The 19,054-nt window shown below is 44.1% G+C and overlaps 1 protein-coding gene across 3 annotated transcripts in view; it reads left to right on the top strand.

Moving 5' to 3' along the window:
- LOC126198666 (glutathione S-transferase 1-like) overlaps nt 1-19,054 on the top strand; it is a 65,085-nt gene that overhangs the window by 22,807 nt on the left and 23,224 nt on the right. The window contains exons 1-2 of one of the 3 annotated variants that reach the window (XM_049935150.1): nt 2,287-2,423; nt 18,008-18,161. In XM_049935150.1, the coding sequence (XP_049791107.1) occupies nt 18,021-18,161 (141 nt within the window). In that variant the 5' untranslated portion in view covers nt 2,287-2,423; nt 18,008-18,020. Of the gene's footprint in view, nt 1-2,286; nt 2,424-15,299; nt 15,339-18,007; nt 18,162-19,054 lie in introns of those variants that run through there. The other 2 variants (XM_049935151.1, XM_049935149.1) reach the window with 2 other exon arrangements.

Genomic DNA, 19,054 nt, shown 5'->3' with positions numbered 1-19,054 from the left:
ATACCATCCGACTTTAGGATATAAAAATTCAACCTATTTCGACGACTGCAAGAGCTGACAAGTGCGAGAATTATCACACAATCAGCTTGATAGCTCATGCATCCAAGTTTCTGACAAGAATAATATACAGAACAACAGAAAATAAAACTGAGGATATGTTAGACGACTATCAGCTTGGCTTTAAGAAATGTAAAGTCAGCTGAGAGACAATTCTGACACTGCGGCTGATAAAGGAAGCAAGACTAAAGAAAAATCAAGACACGTTCATAGAAATTTGTCGATCTGGAAAAAGCTTTCAAAATGTAAAATGGTACAATATGTTCGAAATTCTAAGAAAAATAGTGTAAGCTACAGGGAGAGACGGGTAACATACAATAAATGCAAGAGCCAAGAGGGAACAAGAGTGGACGACCAAGAATGAAGTGCTCGGATTAAAAAGGGTGTAAGGTAAGGATGTAGTCTTTCGCCCTACTTTTCAGTCTATACATCGAAGAAGCAATGCTGGAAATAAAAGAAAGGTTCAGGAATGGCATTAAACCTCAAGGCGAAATCGTATCAATGACACGATTCGCTAAAGAAATTGCTCTCTTGAGTGAAGGTGAAGAAGAATTATATGATCTGCTGAACGGAATAAATAGTCTAATCAGTACAGAATATGGACTGAGAGTAAATCGAAGAAAGACTAAAGTAATGAGAAGCTTCAGAAATGAGAACAGCGAAAACCTTAACATCAGGATTGATGTCACGAAGTAGATAAAGTTAAGGAATTCTGCTACCTAGGCATCAATCAGTATTCATTACTAATTACGTACTTAATTATCTATGGTCGACAACTGGGAGCTCCGTTGGAGCGCTGCCGAGGCTAACGCGGAACTTCAGAGGATTTTCGCTTGTACTTTTCGGTTCGGTCATTTCCGCACTAGGCTCCCTTACCTCACATTGGTACATTGACCCTTGTCTGTCATCCCCTAAATATTGTAACATCATCACGTAATCACCCAGCCAAAGACCGAAGGTTGGGCTACATATGGCGTTGGCGTGAAGGCAGTCTCTTATAGACAAGTACTTAGTGAACATAGCAGCACGTGGCAGGTTGAATGACTTGTACGTGAGATGATAATCGGTGCAAGGCGCATGGCTCAAAAATTACCGGAGGTCAATCAAGTATTCGCGTTTCAGAGGTCAACAGTGTCCAGGGTGGATCTTGGATATCGCAGAGGGACCGCACACATAACCCGCCGGAAGTGATGACTGCCAGTGTCTGACGAACAGAAGTCACGTCGTACTCGTGCAGTAAGTGAGGCTTGATGAAGCCATTTCTGTCAGATTGTAAGGAGACAAATTCACCGCACGGGCTTCAGCAGTCTACGACCAAGATCACAGCAAGCGCCTACCCATTACTTTTGGGCACTGACGAGGAGAACACGGCAAGTGCCATAACGTGATTTCCCAGAAATCAGTGAAACAGGAGCAAAAAATGAAGTCTGTTGTAAATAATCAACTACAGTTCAAAAGGATCAATGATGTACACAATTACAATACCAGAAGGAAAAATGACATTCATTGCTCTACATTGAGGTTGTCTTTAGCATAAAAAGGGGGCACAGTGCTGTAACAATAATTTTTGGTCACTTACCCAGTGATTTAAAATGTCAGACAGACAGCAAAATAAAATTTGAAAACAAACTGAGAAAGTTTCTCGCTGACGACTCCTAATCAAAAAAAAAAGTCAAATGTGTGTGAAATCTTATGGGACTTAACTGCTAAGATCATTAGTCCCTAAGCTTACACACTACTTAACCTAAATTATCCTAAGGACAAACACACACACCCATGCCCGAGGGAGGACTCGAACCTCCGCCGGGACCAGCCACACAGGACTCCTAATCCGTAGAAGAATTTCTATTATTGTAATGTGTAAAAGGTGGCGGGTATGAGCTAATAGCTCACATTTGTAAGTCTTTTTTTCTTTAAAAAAAATGTACGAGACGCGAGCTGAAGACATTCTCCCCCTTCAGATGTATTCAGCATCCAATCATAAGTACAAACTCATTTGCGGTGTCAACGTTAATTTACGATTTACGTGCAAAATGATTCGTGAAACATGAAACTAACTGTCTGAAGTAAGACGCCGCGTCGCTGAGACAGCTAACTGGAAAGTTTTCAGACGAGGAGTGTTACAGCTCGGTGATTGGCCGAAAGCGAAGTACGCGTAAACAACGTGCCAGCTGTTTGACGGCAGCCCAGACAGCTGGCTGTGTTTAGCTCGGCACGCAGTTGTCTGTCGGCAAGGCGTGCCGACCAACTGATCCGCCTAGTCAGGCCGACACGCGGGTTCGCCTGGCCCCGCTTGTGGCTTCCCCTCTTGAGACGGGCAGCGGTCACTACGCCCTTGCCACGTAACGCTGCTTCAGCGTCGTAAGGTGAGGCAGCTCCCGCTACCGCGCAGACGCGCAGCTCTTGAGATAGTGAAGGAATTTAAATAATGCTGAGCGTGCAGGATGCAAAACTGAACTCCAGTGAACGATTACATACAGATAACGTATCAGGCAGATTATAAACACTGCTACTTTGTCTCCGCTATCCGCCGTATTTCTTGTGGACGACTTTAGATTCCATTTCCTTAATGGAGTACTAACGTTCCTGCATGGAAAACGCTGGAGAGGATATGAATAACCATATGAGATGACATAACAGGCAGCTTATAAGGATAATCTGCCTTTTAAATTAACAGTGAAGATTTCCCTAATGCGTCCGATATCTCTCTATTTGTTTGTTAGGTTCCTTCAGTTATGCGAGCCAAAGCCTTTTTGTCATGGTACAAGTCAATATACGGTTTACGGAATGCTGATTAGAAAGTTAGAGGAAGTTTCTGCACTATTGCGAGAACTCTTGTACAGAATACAAGGAGTGTCATACAGAAACATTTTAACTGAATTTGAAGACTTGCTGTTCCTCACTCAGTTTTTTTCAGTTTTACTTGAAGTGTACTGAAAATAAAACCTGCTGAATAGTTCACACCTTTCTATACAATGCTTAACGCTAAAACTTTAAAGGGGGAAAAATTTCGTTGTTGCTAAACCATCGTAAGGTTTACTACTACAAATTTTATTCAAAGGAAGTCACAAGGTACAGGTTATGCATTAGTGAATTACAATTATTAGATCTTCAGTGGTATGTTACATACCAAATTAAGTACAGAATATCCTGTTTCATATCCTAGTGCAACTGTAGATTTTACGAGGGTTTAGTAATGTGTGGTTAAGAAAGTTTTCTCCCAGCGCATATCGTTTTTCCATCTAATGTTCCCTGAATGCATGATGTAGTTTCATCTCAGTGAGTCAATACCGTAAACAACAAATCCCACAGTGGAATATGTGTAGAGAGTTACAATTCCGAGGTACCTGAACACTGGGCTACACGATGTTCGCGAACTGAATTGCGGATCAGTATCACAATTTTTATTGTATTGTAAAATGAAATTAAAATTATAAAACAAAATGAGACATTTTGACCAATTTGCAGTAGAGCTGATCAGGACGGCTAAATTGCTGGTTTCTGCTGTGCGAGTGACGTTATAGGCAACGCAACATATTATTTTTCTCGTCCAATTTCGGTTAAAAAATGCGGACTTTATTGTGTAACGTCGTGGAATAGTCCCCCTTCAGCCCCTACAGTTTCATGAAGCTCCCATAGGTGCTGGCACTACACTTAGCCCTCAAAACGGCGTCTGTAACGGAGGTACGCTCGAAGCAGCGAACTGTCATTGAGTTTCATTTGGTGCGAAACCAGAACACCGGAGGTATTTATAGGTTCTTGCAGAATGTTTACGGAGACCTAACAGTGAACAAAAGCTTGCTAAGTCGTTGGGAGACGCCTCTGTCATCATTGCAACAAGGTTGCGCAAACATGTCCGCTCTCCCGCGTGCAGCTGACTCCTCAGGATACTGAAGAAACGACTGCGGTTACCACAAAAAAAAAAGGAACTTCTCCGTCTCCATGACAACGCCTCACACGTCTGCGCACCCGACAGGAGCACGCAAAACTTGATCGAACTGTTCTTCCTCATCCGCCTACAGCCTAGATCTCGCATCTTCCGGCGTCTTCTGTTTAGCCCAGTGAAGGACCTTCTCCTGGGAAGCAGTGTGTGGACGATGAGGAGGTTATTGACGCAGCAGGGCGTTGGCTCCAACATCCACCAATAGTGTGGTACCATGCGGGCATACAGGCTCTCCCAGTAAGGTGGTGTAAGGCCGTCGCATTGAACGGAGATTATGTTGAAAAGTAGGGTTTCGTAACTGAAAGACTGGGGAATAACATGGTGTTATGGAATCCTGAATGAGACCAACCTGCTTTCAGACAAAAAAGTGTTGCATTACGCATTGAACGCCTCTCATATAGTCCTCAATGAAGTATGTTATAAATGCAGTAACTAACTACACTCCTGGAAATGGAAAAAAGAACACATCGACACCGGTGTGTCAGACCCACCATACTTGCTCCGGACACTGCGAGAGGGCTGTACAAGCAATGATCACACGCACGGCACAGCGGACACACCAGGAACCGCGGTGTTGGCCATCGAATGGCGCTAGCTGCGCAGCATTTGTGCACCGCCGCCGTCAGTGTCAGTCAGTTTGCCGTGGCATACGGAGCTCCATCGCAGTCTTTAACACTGGTAGCATGCCGCGACAGCGTGGACGTGGACCGTATGTGCAGTTGACGGACTTTGAGCGAGGGCGTATAGTGGGCATGCGGGAGGCCGGGTGGACGTACCGCCGAATTGCTCAACACGTGGGGCGTGAGGTCTCCACAGTACATCGATGTTGTCGCCAGTGGTCGGCGGAAGGTGCACGTGCCCGTCGACCTGGGACCGGACCGCAGCGACGCACGGATGCACGCCAAGACCGTAGGATCCTACGCAGTGCCGTAGGGGACCGCACCGCCACTTCCCAGCAAATTAGGGACACTGTTGCTCCTGGGGTATCGGCGAGGACCATTCGCAACCGTCTCCATGAAGCTGGGCTACGGTCCCGCACACTGTTAGGCCGTCTTCCGCTCACGCCCCAACATCGTGCAGCCCGCCTCCAGTGGTGTCGCGACAGGCGTGAATGGAGGGACGAATGGAGACGTGTCGTCTTCAGCGATGAGAGTCGCTTCTGCCTTGGTGCCAATGATAGTCGTATGCGTGTTTGGCGCCGTGCAGGTGAGCGCCACAATCAGGACTGCATACGACCGAGGCACACAGGGCCAACACCCGGCATCATGGTGTGGGGAGCGATCTCCTACACTGGCCGTACACCACTGGTGATCGTCGAGGGGACACTGAATAGCGCACGGTACATCCAAACCGTCATCGAACCCATCGTTCTACCATTCCTAGACCGGCAAGGGAACTTGCTGTTCCAACAGGACAATGCACGTCCGCATGTATCCCGTGCCACCCAACGTGCTCTAGAAGGTGTAAGTCAACTACCCTGGCCAGCAAGATCTCCGGATCTGTCCCCCATTGAGCATGTTTGGGACTGGATGAAGCGTCGTCTCACGCGGTCTGCACGTCCAGCACGAACGCTGGTCCAACTGAGGCGCCAGGTGGAAATGGCATGGCAAGCCGTTCCACAGGACTACATCCAGCATCTCTACGATCGTCTCCATGGGAGAATAGCAGCCTGCATTGCTGCGAAAGGTGGATATACACTGTACTAGTGCCGACATTGTGCATGCTCTGTTGCCTGTGTCTATGTGCCTGTGGTTCTGTCAGTGTGATCATGTGATGTATCTGACCCCAGGAATGTGTCAATAAAGTTTCCCCTTCCTGGGACAATGAATTCACGGTGTTCTTATATCAATTTCCAGGAGTGTATAAACAGAGAATTTTACAGGCATTACAAGCCTTCTTTGAGCGTTTGTATAGTTAAGTGAACTTGAGACAGATGTTTAATAATGAAATTAATGACATTCTTGGTGTGAAGAAATGGAAGGCGTCATGAGATGTTATGGTAGAAAGGACAAAAACCTTGCAAAATTATTTACAGATTGTCTCAGAAATAACTGTGTTTCCTCAAAACCGAGATAATGCTGTAAGCGTTCTATTTCACAAGAAGGACCACACGCAAAAAACAAAAGAAGCTAGAACCATCAGCCTCCTCTCCGTAATGTACAAGATTTTTGAAACTTCCTGGCAGATTAAGACTATGTGCCGGACCGAGCACCTGCCCGAGAAAGGCAAAGCAGAGTGTGCGGAGAAATAAAATTTTCTGGCTGATTAAAGCTGTGTGCCGGTCCGAGACTCGAACTCAGGACCTTTGCCTTTCGCGGGCAAGTGCTCGGTCCGGTCCGGCACACAATTTTAATCAGCCAGGAAGTTTCATATCAACGCACACTCCACTGCAGAGTAAAATTTCAATCTGGATACAAGATTTTTACCAGCATTACAGAAAAAAGCTCGTATACTCAACTTACAAAGGAATCAAATGGTTTCCTAATTGTAGAACAATGGACCCCCTGAAAGCCGGAGGAAAATGCCGAGATAGTTCTTTTAAAAACCACACAGTCGCTTTAAGTACCTGTCCCTGACCAATTTAAGCTTCCGTATATGATACTGTCATGTCGACATGGAGTTAAATCGCACTGTTTCTTTTTTACCACCAAAACGTTCTGGTACAACATACTCAAGTACATTGTTTAAAACTGCAATACTGGAAATGACAGCAAATAACGCAATTCTGTTTGCTGTGCGTATAGTAGGAAGAATACATGACTAAATTTATGGTTGATTTTATGGTGTGAATATCGCGAAATTTAGTGCACAGAGCTGCCACCTGTCTGTGTAACGAGTCAAACTGAGGTTGGATGACATATAATTACATTATTGCATGTTGCTTCAGCTCTATATTGGAATTCATAAATTGTAGTAGGTGGCGAGTGGTAGAATACCATCCTCCCTGTCACCCACTATGAAATGATTTCACAGGGTGAGAGATACGGAGAGCGTGCTGCCCGAGGCAATAGTCGAATTCGCTCTGTATCGACGTAGGTCAGGACGGTACTGAAACTTGCTGTCTCGTGTTGTCTTGTTGAATGAGATTTTGAAGCTAGGGCAGAGCAACCAGCCTCAAGAAGGCACAAATACAGCAGCTGCTGTCCAAATTACCGGCAATGTGAAGTAGAGGACATCGTGTTGTGTCCCCAGTGGAACGCCATCCAACCATACCCGAGCTTATGAGACGACGGTGAGTGCAATATGGTATCATTTGTCCTCATTAGAGCCCCCAAACACGGCCACGAGGGTAGTTTGATAAGTGTAGGAAATTTCCACGAAAGACTGGAACATTTTTGTTTCTCCATCACAATTTGTAAGACTGATTGTCCCAAGAATCCTATAAATAATTTCAACAATGTACAGCGTACCTATCGTTGACAGCCGTCTGAACTGGTCTGTATTGGTGAAGGGGAGGAAACAGAGTTGCATGCTGTTATTAAACATTTCATTTGAAGGGCTGGACTGCCATACAAATCAAAACAAAATGTGCGTGGACATGGCACCATCATTGGAGACCATTTATTTTTGGGCTAATGAATTTAAACATGGGTGAGCAAGCACCAAAGACGAAGCACGCTTCATCCGTCCAATTGAGGCCACAGGAAGAAAAGAACTGACAAAATCCATGACATGACAATGCAAGACCGTCAGACAAAAATTCGTGGGATTGCTGAGACTGTAGGCAACTCAACTGAGCGAGTGCATAACATCCTGCACGGAGAATTGACAGTGAAGAAGTTGCGTGCGAGTTGGGTGTCGCGATTGCTCACAAACGACAGAAAGCGCATCCGACACGACATTTCAACACACTGTCTGGCGATCTTTAACCGCAAGGCTTTTCGCACCGATTAGTGAATTCATAAAACCTTGATGAATCATTGCACATCAGAGTCAAAACGGCAGTCAAAACAATGGACAAAGGTTGATGAAATTGCACGGAAGAATGCAAAGACTATTTTGTCAGCTGGTAAGGTGAGGGGCACTGTTTTTGGTATTCCCAAGAATAATTTTCATAGATTACTTGGGAAAAACTGTTGACGCGCCCATTTCCTGGTACTACGTGCGTGACAAGTCTGTTCGATCCTTCACGGCCGAGCGAACAGTATACCTGTCCTGTTGGGCGCTGGTCACATGGAGCCGTTGAGATCTTGCATGACGGTGGGTATGGACTTATCGAACAAATATCTTGGATATTACATTTACAGTTTTGGCCTCGACCAACGCGAGCAGCAATAAAGAAATAAACTGCTGTTTCAATAGGCCACGATCCCACTGTTATTGAATCCTGACATGTGCTGTTACACGTCCCTCTGTCTTACACGAAGCGTAACGCGATCTTCTCACGAACAATATACAAATACGCTTACGAATGAGAAACCCGTTGTAAAATTCTTCCTTAACTCTTTCGCCCTGAAAGAATGTTTTAACCGTTATCTGAAATGTACCAATTTCCATTCATTATAATCTGTAGAATCGGGTAAAAAAACTGAAAAAGATTATCATGGTGACCGTTTATTCAAAATATCTCTAGCATGATCGTGCTACTCAAAGTACAGACAAGTGTAACACCCAAATGGCACTTCATGCATTTGCTGAAATATCTTATATATGTTAAGTAAAACCTTACCAGCCTAAAATTATGCAGGAATTCCCTTAAACTAACGAAATATGCGAAAATATGTTGTATTTACCTCGGAGACACATGCCTCTGTCTTGTTTAAGTTTTAAGTGATCTTTTGCCCTCCGGTAGTCACAAAACGGAACAAAAAAGCTGGCAAAACCGGGAACTCGCACAATCGTTGCAGTCCGGAGTGACACAGAAAAGTGATGTAGTTGACCCGCGCCAAATTAAAAACCAAACCAAAACAATCGTGCGGGCCAAAGTGGAAAGAGCAACATATAGACTGTAAATGGAGTTACTCCCAACTACTTCGAGCTGTTGCATGAAATACTGTTCATTTGTATATCCAGGCATGAAGTACACTTCGTGCCAAATTGATATCTGTTGCATTCTATGTGCATGGTGTTGCAATTTCAATGACCAGCAGCGTGTATAAGAGTAACTTCCGTGCTGAAACTCTGTTCACTTAATAATAGATCCAGATCTTTTCGATGTTTAGTGCATATCTCCTCTTCAACTTTTACTGGCCTGCTGACGTAGTGGACGCAGTCGGGAGTACAAGGTCAGATTCCCCGTTCGTCCATCGAGGTGTGTATTTCCCACGGTTTCCCTGGATCGCTGAAGGCAAATACCGGAATGGCTCTTTTGAAGAGGACACAGTCGATTACCTTCCCATCTCTGTCCAACTGGAGAATGTGCTCTGCCGCTTAATGAGCGAGATACGAGCATGGACCAACTGTGTGATTGGACTGAACAGTGTCTAGCAAACAGAACACAGCATGACATTCTCAATGGGTAGAAGTCTACAGACATAAAAGTGACTTCGGGCGTACCCCAAGGGACTGTTAGGCCCATTTTTCACAGTACACGCAGGGTGTTTCACTACTACACCGAGAAACTTCGAGGATGTAGAAGGTGCCTCCAGAACAAAATGAGGATAGGAACCGTGTCAGGAAACGTCATCAAACCACGCTAAGGAGCGTCGAACTCGCAGACGGACGACGCCTTGTACCTATACATACAGGGCGATTCCGTAGTGATAGGTACTGTTGTTGCTAAGACTGAGCATACGCAACATACAGAGGCGGTAATATGGACCAAAACATAAAAAGTCAAGTAAACAAGGGCCGTAAAGTGCATACCGTGAGAGTTATGAGCAATTGTTCAACAGAGATGTGTTTCCCAGTAGTGAAGATGAGCAAGTGGTTTTAGTTCCTCAGCTATGCATCTTATAACTCATGCGAACTGGGCATTTCTTCTTGTATTGGTCCACACTACTTCCTTTGAAAATTTCATACCCTAAAATCTTAGCAACAACAGTATCGGTACACGTATTCCACTGCCCGAGGTATCAGAACGATTTTCGATTATAACTACAGAGTCAGTCGTTTCCAGACCAGATCCCTTACCTCAAATTGATACATTTATATTTGTCCATCATCCCTGAATGATTGTAACTTCACGGAATCATCCTGTGTATACGTACATATAAGGGGCCGGCGCATATAACTTCAGCGCTTTGTAGCTTCGTTGCATGAGACTTTTCGCAGATGATGTTGTTGTATACAAAGAAGTCGCAACGCTAGAAAATTGTAACGAAATGCAGAAAGACCTGCAAAGCATAGACACTTGGTGCAGGGAGTGAAAATCGACCCTGTTCGTAAACGAATGTAAGGTACTGGTTACACACAAACAGAACGATCCGTCAGTGTAGGATTACACGATTGCACAAAAATCACTGGGAACAGTTACTTCCATAAAATATCGGGGTATATGCGTAAGCGGAATTCACAGCGAGCCACGCAAAACTAATCGCAGAAAGGGCTGATGACAGACTGAGATTTATCGGCCGAATCCTCAGGAAAAGTAATCTGTCAAAAAATGAAGTAGCTTGCAAAACCCTCGTTCGCCCAGTACCTGAATGTTGCTCCTCAGTATGTATTCGTACCAGATACGGTTGGTAGAGGAAATAGGGAAGATCAAAAGAAGAGCAGCGCAATTCGTTACATGTTCACTTAGTAAGCACGAAAGCGACACAGACATCACCAACCATCTCCAGTGGCAGCTGCTGCAAGATAAGCTTTCTGCATCACGGTGTAGTTCATTGTTAAACGTACGAGGGGTACGCTCCTCGAAGAGTCGACAAATATACTGCTTCCTCCTGTGCGTATCTCGCGGAAAGACCATGAAGATAAAAATACAGAGGGTCGAGCCCACAGGGAGAATAACTGTCAGTTGCTCTTCCCTCAAACTACTCGCGACTGGAGCAGGAAAAGGGGGAAGTGATAGTGGTTCACAAAATACCCTAACCCACGCACCGCTAGGTAGCCTGCGGAGAGTACATGTAGATGCAGATGAATCGAAATGTTCCTTTCTTCTCTCCAAAATTTTCAGGTACTGACGTTTTGGGGATCCACGCAGTTCCTACCAGTATTCACAAATATTTTTGAATTCATGCCTCTTGCAATTCAAATGCAACCCGAAGGCCATCTTTTCACTCGTTTTTGCATGCTTCTTGAAAAAACTTCAAAACTCCTGTTTGTTTCTCCAACACAGAACGTATCACAGTTTCCATAGTTAAATGCTGATCTCTCTGTCTTTCACGCACTTTTCCCCGTCACCTTCACGAGGGATATAACTTTAATAATAGTTCTCACGTGTGCTGGGTTGAAACTGGAATTGCTTAACTTGAGAAAAATTCCACTACTGTTACATTGCTGGACTGGCCCTCCGACTTCATCGGAAAAAATCTGAGACCAGCTCGAAAATCCATCATGACATAGACTTAAATGGCCTAACTGTTAAACGTGTCAGAATGGTTGAGTGGTCACGTATCCTACGTCTAAAATCTTACCCTACACATTCCACAGTCAATTGGAGCTCTCATTAGAGCTCCTGAAGGTGTTATAGTCTATTAGAACCATTGTTACAAATACTTAGTTGGAAAGAGCGCTGACAATATTTCTTTAGTTTTCTGAAAATTCTGACAATAGGTTGTGGTGACATATTGATCTGTAGCGTAGCCCGAGGTCTTGGTTTGGTGTGAACGGTGAATTGATGGCGAAGCGGTATCGAACGCTTCAGTTAATAAATTTTTGTTACCCAACAGGCACTTTCTTCATAACAAAATGATCACACACTCACATATGTACAGGCCGAATTAGGAAAACAGCAATCATTTACATGAGTTAGAGGAGCTATCTTTCTTTAACAGTGGACTGATTGCTCTCTTGCCTTGCTCATTTCTCGATAGTTTACATTCAGTACGGATGCCTAGTGCGAATGATGCACACTTTAATTGCACCACATGCCCAATTAACTTGGTAAGTACCTGGTTTCCGATAAAGGTGTCATGATTTGTACCAGCTCATTTAGTGTGAAAGCAGACTCGGTCTGTTTTAGTGCAAAGACGACAAAGTGTGAAACTTCCTGGCAGATTAGAACTGTGTGCCAGATCGAGATTCGAACTCGGGACCTTTGCCTTTCGCGGACAAGTGCTCTACCATCTGAGCTACCCAAGCACGACTCACACCCCGTCCACACAGCTTTACTTCTGCCAGTACCTTGTCTCCTCCTTTCCAAACTTTACCGAAGCTCTCCTGCGAACCTTGCAGAACCAGCACTCCTGAAAGAAAGGATATTGCGGAGACATGGCTTAGGCACAGCCTGGGGGATGTTTCCAGAATGAGATTTTCACTCTGCAGCGGAGTGTGCGCTGATATGAAACTTTCTGGCAGATTAAAACTGTGTGCCGGACCGAGACTCGAACTCGGGACCTTTGCCTTTCGCGGGCAAGTGCTCTACCATCTGAGCTACCCAAGCACGACTCACACCCCGTCAACACAGCTTTACTTCTGCCAGTACTTTGTCTCCTACTTTCCAAACTTTACCGAAGCTCTCCTTCAAACCATGCAGAACTAACACTCCTGAAAGAAAGGATATTGCGGAGACTTGGCTAGGCATTATGAACGACAAAGTGTGCTACGTTTGTTCATATTGAGATGGTATTGGTAATTTAAATGGCTTGTCTGTTTTAAGACTGCAAACATGAATAAAAAATATCTTCTGCTCATCTCAGAAATGTCACTTGGGTGGGAATCATGCAGTGGAAATAAAATAACCCACATAAATCTCCTGTCCTGAAATGGATGAAAATAATTACACTAGTTACTAGCAACGGTTAAACGCTTCACAACAGTGACCTTAAAATTCTATAGGTCCTTTTCTTTTCCTAAGATTTATCCCCATCTCTGGGTCGCTTTTCCAGAATTTAGTAAAATTTATTTCAATCCTTAACTTTGTGGCTAGATGCTCTTTTAATACCACAATCTTCAATGTAACGTAAGGAAGAGAATATCATTTATGGCGACAGTGTCTGTGTTTACGCAGCAAAAACATTTACTACAGTGGAAAGTAAGAAATGCAAGTACTGCGTAAACAGGACACTGTCAACATTCATGATAAACACTGAAAAGAAAAAAAAAGTCATGGGATAGCGATATGCACACATTCAGATGGCGGTAGCATCGCGTACACAAGGTACAAAATGGCAGTGCATTGGTGGGGCTGTCATTTGTATTCACGTGATTCATATGAAAAGGTTTCCGACGTGAATTTGGTCTCACAACAGGAATTAACGTAGAATGGTAGAGTAGAGATAGACACATGGAACATTCCATTTCGGAAATAGTTAAGGAAATCAATATTGCGAAATCCACAGTGTGAAGAGTGTGCCGAGAATACCAAATTTCAGGCATTATCTCTCATCACGAGCGCGGCAGCATTCACTTAACGACCGAGAGCAGCGGCTTTTGCGTAGAGTTGTCAGTGCTAACAGTCAAGCAACAGTTCGTGAAATAACAGCAGAAATCAGTGTGGGACATAACGATAAACATTTCCGTTAGGAGCGTGGCGAAATTTGGAGTTAACGGGCTAAGGCAGACGACAGACGCGAGTGCCTTTGCTATTAGCAAAACATCGCCTGCAGCGACTCTCCTGGGCTCGTGACCATATCGGTTGGACTCTAGACGACTGGAAAACTGTGGCCTGGTCAGATAATCCGGATTTCAGTTGGTAGGAGCTGATTGCAGGATCTGACTGTGGCACAAGCCCCACGAAACTATGGACCCAAGTTGTCTACAAAGCACTGTGGAAGTTGGTGGTGGCTCAATAACGACGTGGGGTATGTTTACATAGAGTGGTCTGGGTCCTCTGGTTCGACTGAATCGATCACTGAATGGAAAAGCTTATGTTCAGCTACTTGGAGACCATTTTTAGCCACTCGTGAACTTCATGGTCGCAAATAAGCATGTAGTATCAGAGTCGACAATTGTTCGCGATTGGTTGAAGAACATTCTGGATAATTCGAACGAATGATTTGGCCATCTAATCGCACTACATGAATCCTACATGTTTGGGACATAATCGGGAGGTCAGTTCGTGCACAACATCCTGCACTGACAACAGTGGCGCAAATATGGACGGCTATAGAAGCAGCGTGGTTCAACATTTCTGCAGGGGAGCTCCATCAACTTGAGTCCATGCCACGTCGAGTTGCTGCACTACGCCGGGCGAAAGGAGATCCGACACGCTATTAGGAGGTGTCCCATGACTTTTGTCACTTTAGTGCGATCGCGCCGGACGTGAATAACATGACGACACAAAAAAACATCGCTCTTCCTGTGCTTAGATTAAAAAATGTGCGAGCATTTGTATTGTGGCTACGTGACATACGGAGGTTTGGACCACCAATGGAGGCGTGCTCAGATGGCCGAATTGGTTAAGGTGACTGCTCATGACAGGTGGGAAATAAGTGTTCGAGTCCCAGTCCGACATTTATTTTCATTTGTCAGTAGTGCTACTGGACGACGATATTATTGCACTTGGGCTCCCATGGCTGATATCGGAAACATGCGGTGGCGTTACAGTAACGAAATACAGTGGTGATTAAGGAAAACATATCGCACTGTGAAAGATTTCAGGACACTTGTGCATACAGTATCAAATGGTTCACCGTGTCCTCTTGAAGTATCAAGATAAAAACTCACGATAAGCTGACTGAAGTACGCTTACGCTCACTCTCAGGTGCAATAATATTGTGCTCGACTCTTAGCTGACGCTAATACATATTCGCAATACGTGAATATATTTCATAAGGGAAAGAAACCGTGTGAGCATCTGTTGTGAATCGTGTGTGCTTTGTTTTGTGTAATCGAACTTTAACTGTTTGAGTATCGTATTACCTGAGACGTAAATCCATCATTTGCTTAAAACAGCGTGGAAAACCGCCTAAAGGAAGGGTTGAGGCTGGCCGTTGCGCCAGCACACGATTGTAAAGTCGCGGTGCGGATTCGATCCGTGCCTAGCCTACCTCCCTGTCCCGGAAACTAGCGCTCTGCGCGTTACGCTAGGCGAGCACGCCGTTGTGACCTTGACGGCAACGGCGTTAAATAGCAAAATGACTAGACGAATTTCCTTGATCAGTGGCAGGAGAGGAAGTAAAGACTCCAGTGTTTTAAACGACGCGGCCCAATTGCTTCGTCAGGAACACCCACGTCTAGGTGACTCGGCGTTTCGAGCCGGGCAGTATATAGGGCACTGCCAAATCGGTGGGAGGCAGATCTGCCGTGTGCATCAGGGAGCTCACCTCGTTACTGCTAAAGTCTCAGTTCTCATGTAAGTCTCCCTTTTCAGAATTCTGTCAGTGTAGACCAATGCATGTTGTTCGTTGCCTAACGTCAAAACCACCTTCTGTGTTATACAAACGAAGGGTATAAATGTCAAATTTTCTGACTTAAAAAAAAAAACACGTTTCCAGTGCTATTGTATTCTCGGTTCTCTCTTGCATTCCCCTAGACTTGTTACAAGTGCCAAATAACGGAGAGGAAATGTTCCAAATAAACAGTACGAGCAGGCGTGTGATTTTTCTGCCCAGCAGTGATTCCCTCGGGAGGTCCAGGTGCTATGCGTAACGCTCTCTTCCATTTAGGAGATGAATTGTATGTGTATGTGGGCGAAATTTTATTGCCAGGACACTTAGAAATGAAACAGGTCTATTAAAGCAACTGCCTACACTACACTTGTTCGTCCTCTGCTAGAGTACCGCTGTGCTGTGTGGGATACTTACCACATAGGATCGACAGGGCATTGAAAAAGTTCAAAGAAGGGCAGCACGTTTTGTATTATCGTGAAATAAGGGAAAGAGTGTCACAGATACGATAAGCGAGTTGTGGTGACAACCATAAAAACAAAGGAGTTTACGTGGCAGTGAGATCTTTTCAAGAAATTTCAGCCACCAACTTACTCCTCTGAATGTGAAAATATTCTACATAGAGAGAAATGGCCATCATAATAAAATATGGGCAATCAGAGCTCATATAGAATGATTTAAGAGTTCATTTTTCTACACGTGCTGTTAGAAATTGGAACGGTAGACAAATAGACTGAAGGTGGTTCGAAGAACCCTCTGAAATGCAGAGTAGTCATGTAGATGCAGGAGATCTTGCTGCACGAAGTAGTTCTCAGGTTTCTTCGTGCTTGTTTAAAATCGCCCGTTTGGGGCTGGTTACACGTAAGACACTTGTCAGCAGGTCAGACCTCTGTGTTGACCAAAATAAAAAGAGCACAGCTGCGTTTTCTGTGGTGTTTCTGCTAAGCCTGGAATAGTTTGAAGAGGAAACACACAAGTTTCTGTTCAGTTTTTTTTTTTTTTTTTTTTTGGTACTGTTTTTTGACCTGCGGCAGAGATTTTACAATTATAATGAAACGAAGAAACGTAAGTACGGCCTATGTTTGGCAAGATTTACACAAGATTGTAGAGTCAGCTAAAGCTGTGGACACATTCCATATAATTGCAATGCATGCAGATGAAGTCTTTGATTTGAAAGATGCTGCTAAAACATGGTCAATGCAAGCGTGTAACATTACCAACCAACTGCAGTATGATGAAAGTGTCTCATACTAATCCATCTCAAGTAACTATTAAAAATTATTGCTCTGAAACAGAAGAAACGTTACTAAAATACGACGATCTCTGTGATGTCACTGGAGTTTACACGTGGTCTACTTAAATTAAAGGATTAAGTAACCACTAGTAGGAAAGCAAGTTAATACGTACAGGTGAGCAGTGTAATTTACAAGGTACATCGGTAGCCGAAGGCGCTTGAAACTAGGCTAGGCGGTGTTTGGCGCGGAACTGAAGGAAAGGTAGTTGTGTAAAATGTCCTGGATTAAATTCCAAATCACCCCGCAGTATCTCGTGAAGTGAAAGCCTGTAAAAGAAAGTTCAATTTTTTTCAGGTTCCTTACAGGTGTTCCATGCCAGTCTTAGTCACAAGGACAACATCGAAACGATAGTCTTTCACGCCATATATTCTGAAATTTAAGTGGGTCGTCAAATCGAGAGCGTTGATAATGCACATTTTGTGTTTTGGAATTTTTTCCGCAAAAGACACTCATATTCAAGGTCTTTCACATAAACCCGTCAAAAAAAGGGTGTGAGGTCCGGGTATCTAGGTGGCCGAGTACAGAATGCAGAAAGTACGACCGACCCAACGGATCTACGTCACTGTGCTTGATCAACGATCGAAATTTTGGACTTTCTTTTACATTCTGTGTAACTGTTATCGACGTGTCACTATGCATTAAATCGTTACAGCCGTTTGTAATTTCTGTATTCGTTTTGTGTCGCCCTGTCCATATACATAAAGGGTAATACTACTTCACTGGGTTTTGTACTGTTCAATATGTTCTCATAAGTGCTAGATTCTCACTATAAATATTTCCCAAACTGTTTAGAAATCTAACGTCTGATCGTTTTCACCATGGGCGTACTTATTGACATTGTGTATACAAAACATGCGCCACTATTTCATATACGAAAGCGGCGTAAGAAACTATCTGCAATATAAATTTGCTCTCGTCGCAGTGTGGGGCGGAGGTTAGTCATTCGCTACCGGAGCAGAAGATGGCGTCGAATTTGTCCAAATAGTAATTCTTAATTCAGAAAAAAACAGTAAGGAAGGAAAAGGAAGTAAGACAGTATCTACAAAGGAATGCACAAAAAGCTTAGGACCCTACTGTGGAATATACTCGCAGAATTAGGCATACCGCTGATAAGCGTTCGAAGTGTCAAATCGGAATGAGGTTCCGTAAGCATCGATTCCCAATAAAATAGCAGAAAAAACGCGACCTGCCAAATATAAATTTTACAGTCACAATAATAAGTTGCCGACTGTCAGTGAAATAAGTCATGGTACTCCAGCACTTGAGTTTATTGACAGCACTGCTTGACGTTCTAACAGCTATGTCCATCCTGATTTAGGTTGATTTCGGTCTGTTTTCAGACTGTACGCAAGCATGCCTATTACGCTGTACTATTACCCAGCAAGTCCGGGTCCGAGACTGGTCCTGGCCACGGCTAAAGCAATCGACCTAGATGTCGACGTCAGACTTGTTGATCTGCTCGCGAAGGAGCACCTAAAGGAGGAATATCTCAAGGTACGTTGCACAGGATTTTTTTCTAGATAAGCTGAACTTAGAGGTACTACCTTCGTTTAATCTTTCTATGAATTCAAACAACCATTTTCAAAACTCATGTTCATCAGTTCTCTTAATGTTTGTTGCACAGGGATTAAGAAATCACCCTAAGAGTACTTGGCACAATTTTACGAGGGCTATTTGGAAAGTAAGATTCGATCGGTCACGAAATGGAAATTACAGTGAAAATCAAAACTCTTTTATTTGGTACACCCTCCAGCTACTTGTCAACATAGTTGCCGCTCCGACTTAGACATTTGTAGTAGCGTTGTACCAACTTCCCAACACTTCCGCCATAGAGGGCAGCCGCCTGTGCTTTCCGCCACTTCTCTACGCTGGTCTGCAGTTCTTTGTCTGTGGCAAAATGTCGTCTTCACAGCCAGCGTTCCGTGTGAACAGAGATGACTGTCAGAAGAGGGAGCTAAATCCGGATAGAATAGTGGGTGATCAAACACTTCCCATCAAAAATGGTGTCCTCAAAGCCCCTGCAGTGTGCGGCCGAGAACTGTCATGAGGAAGGAAATGCATGACAGGAATGTTATGTGGGGGTTGCGTGAAATCAGGCGAAACCTCGCAGCGGGCAGCAATACGAGGTGCATTCAAGTTCTAAGGCCTCCGATTTTTTTTCTCCGGACTGGAAAGAGATAGAAACATGCGCAATGTTTTAAAATGAGGCCGCGTTCATTGTCAATACGTCCCAGAGATGGCAGCACCGTACGGCAGATGGAATTTTACCGCCAGCGGCGAGAATTAGAACTGTTTTAAATACTTAAAATGGCGACGTTTTCCTTACTTGAACAGCGTGCAATCATTCGTTTTCTGAATTTGCGTGGTGTGAAACCAATTGAAATTCA

This window comes from Schistocerca nitens, chromosome 8, assembly GCF_023898315.1.
Source record: "Schistocerca nitens isolate TAMUIC-IGC-003100 chromosome 8, iqSchNite1.1, whole genome shotgun sequence".
NCBI classification, from domain to species: Eukaryota; Metazoa; Arthropoda; class Insecta; order Orthoptera; family Acrididae; genus Schistocerca; species Schistocerca nitens.
This window is presented reverse-complemented; position numbering and strand designations above follow the sequence as displayed.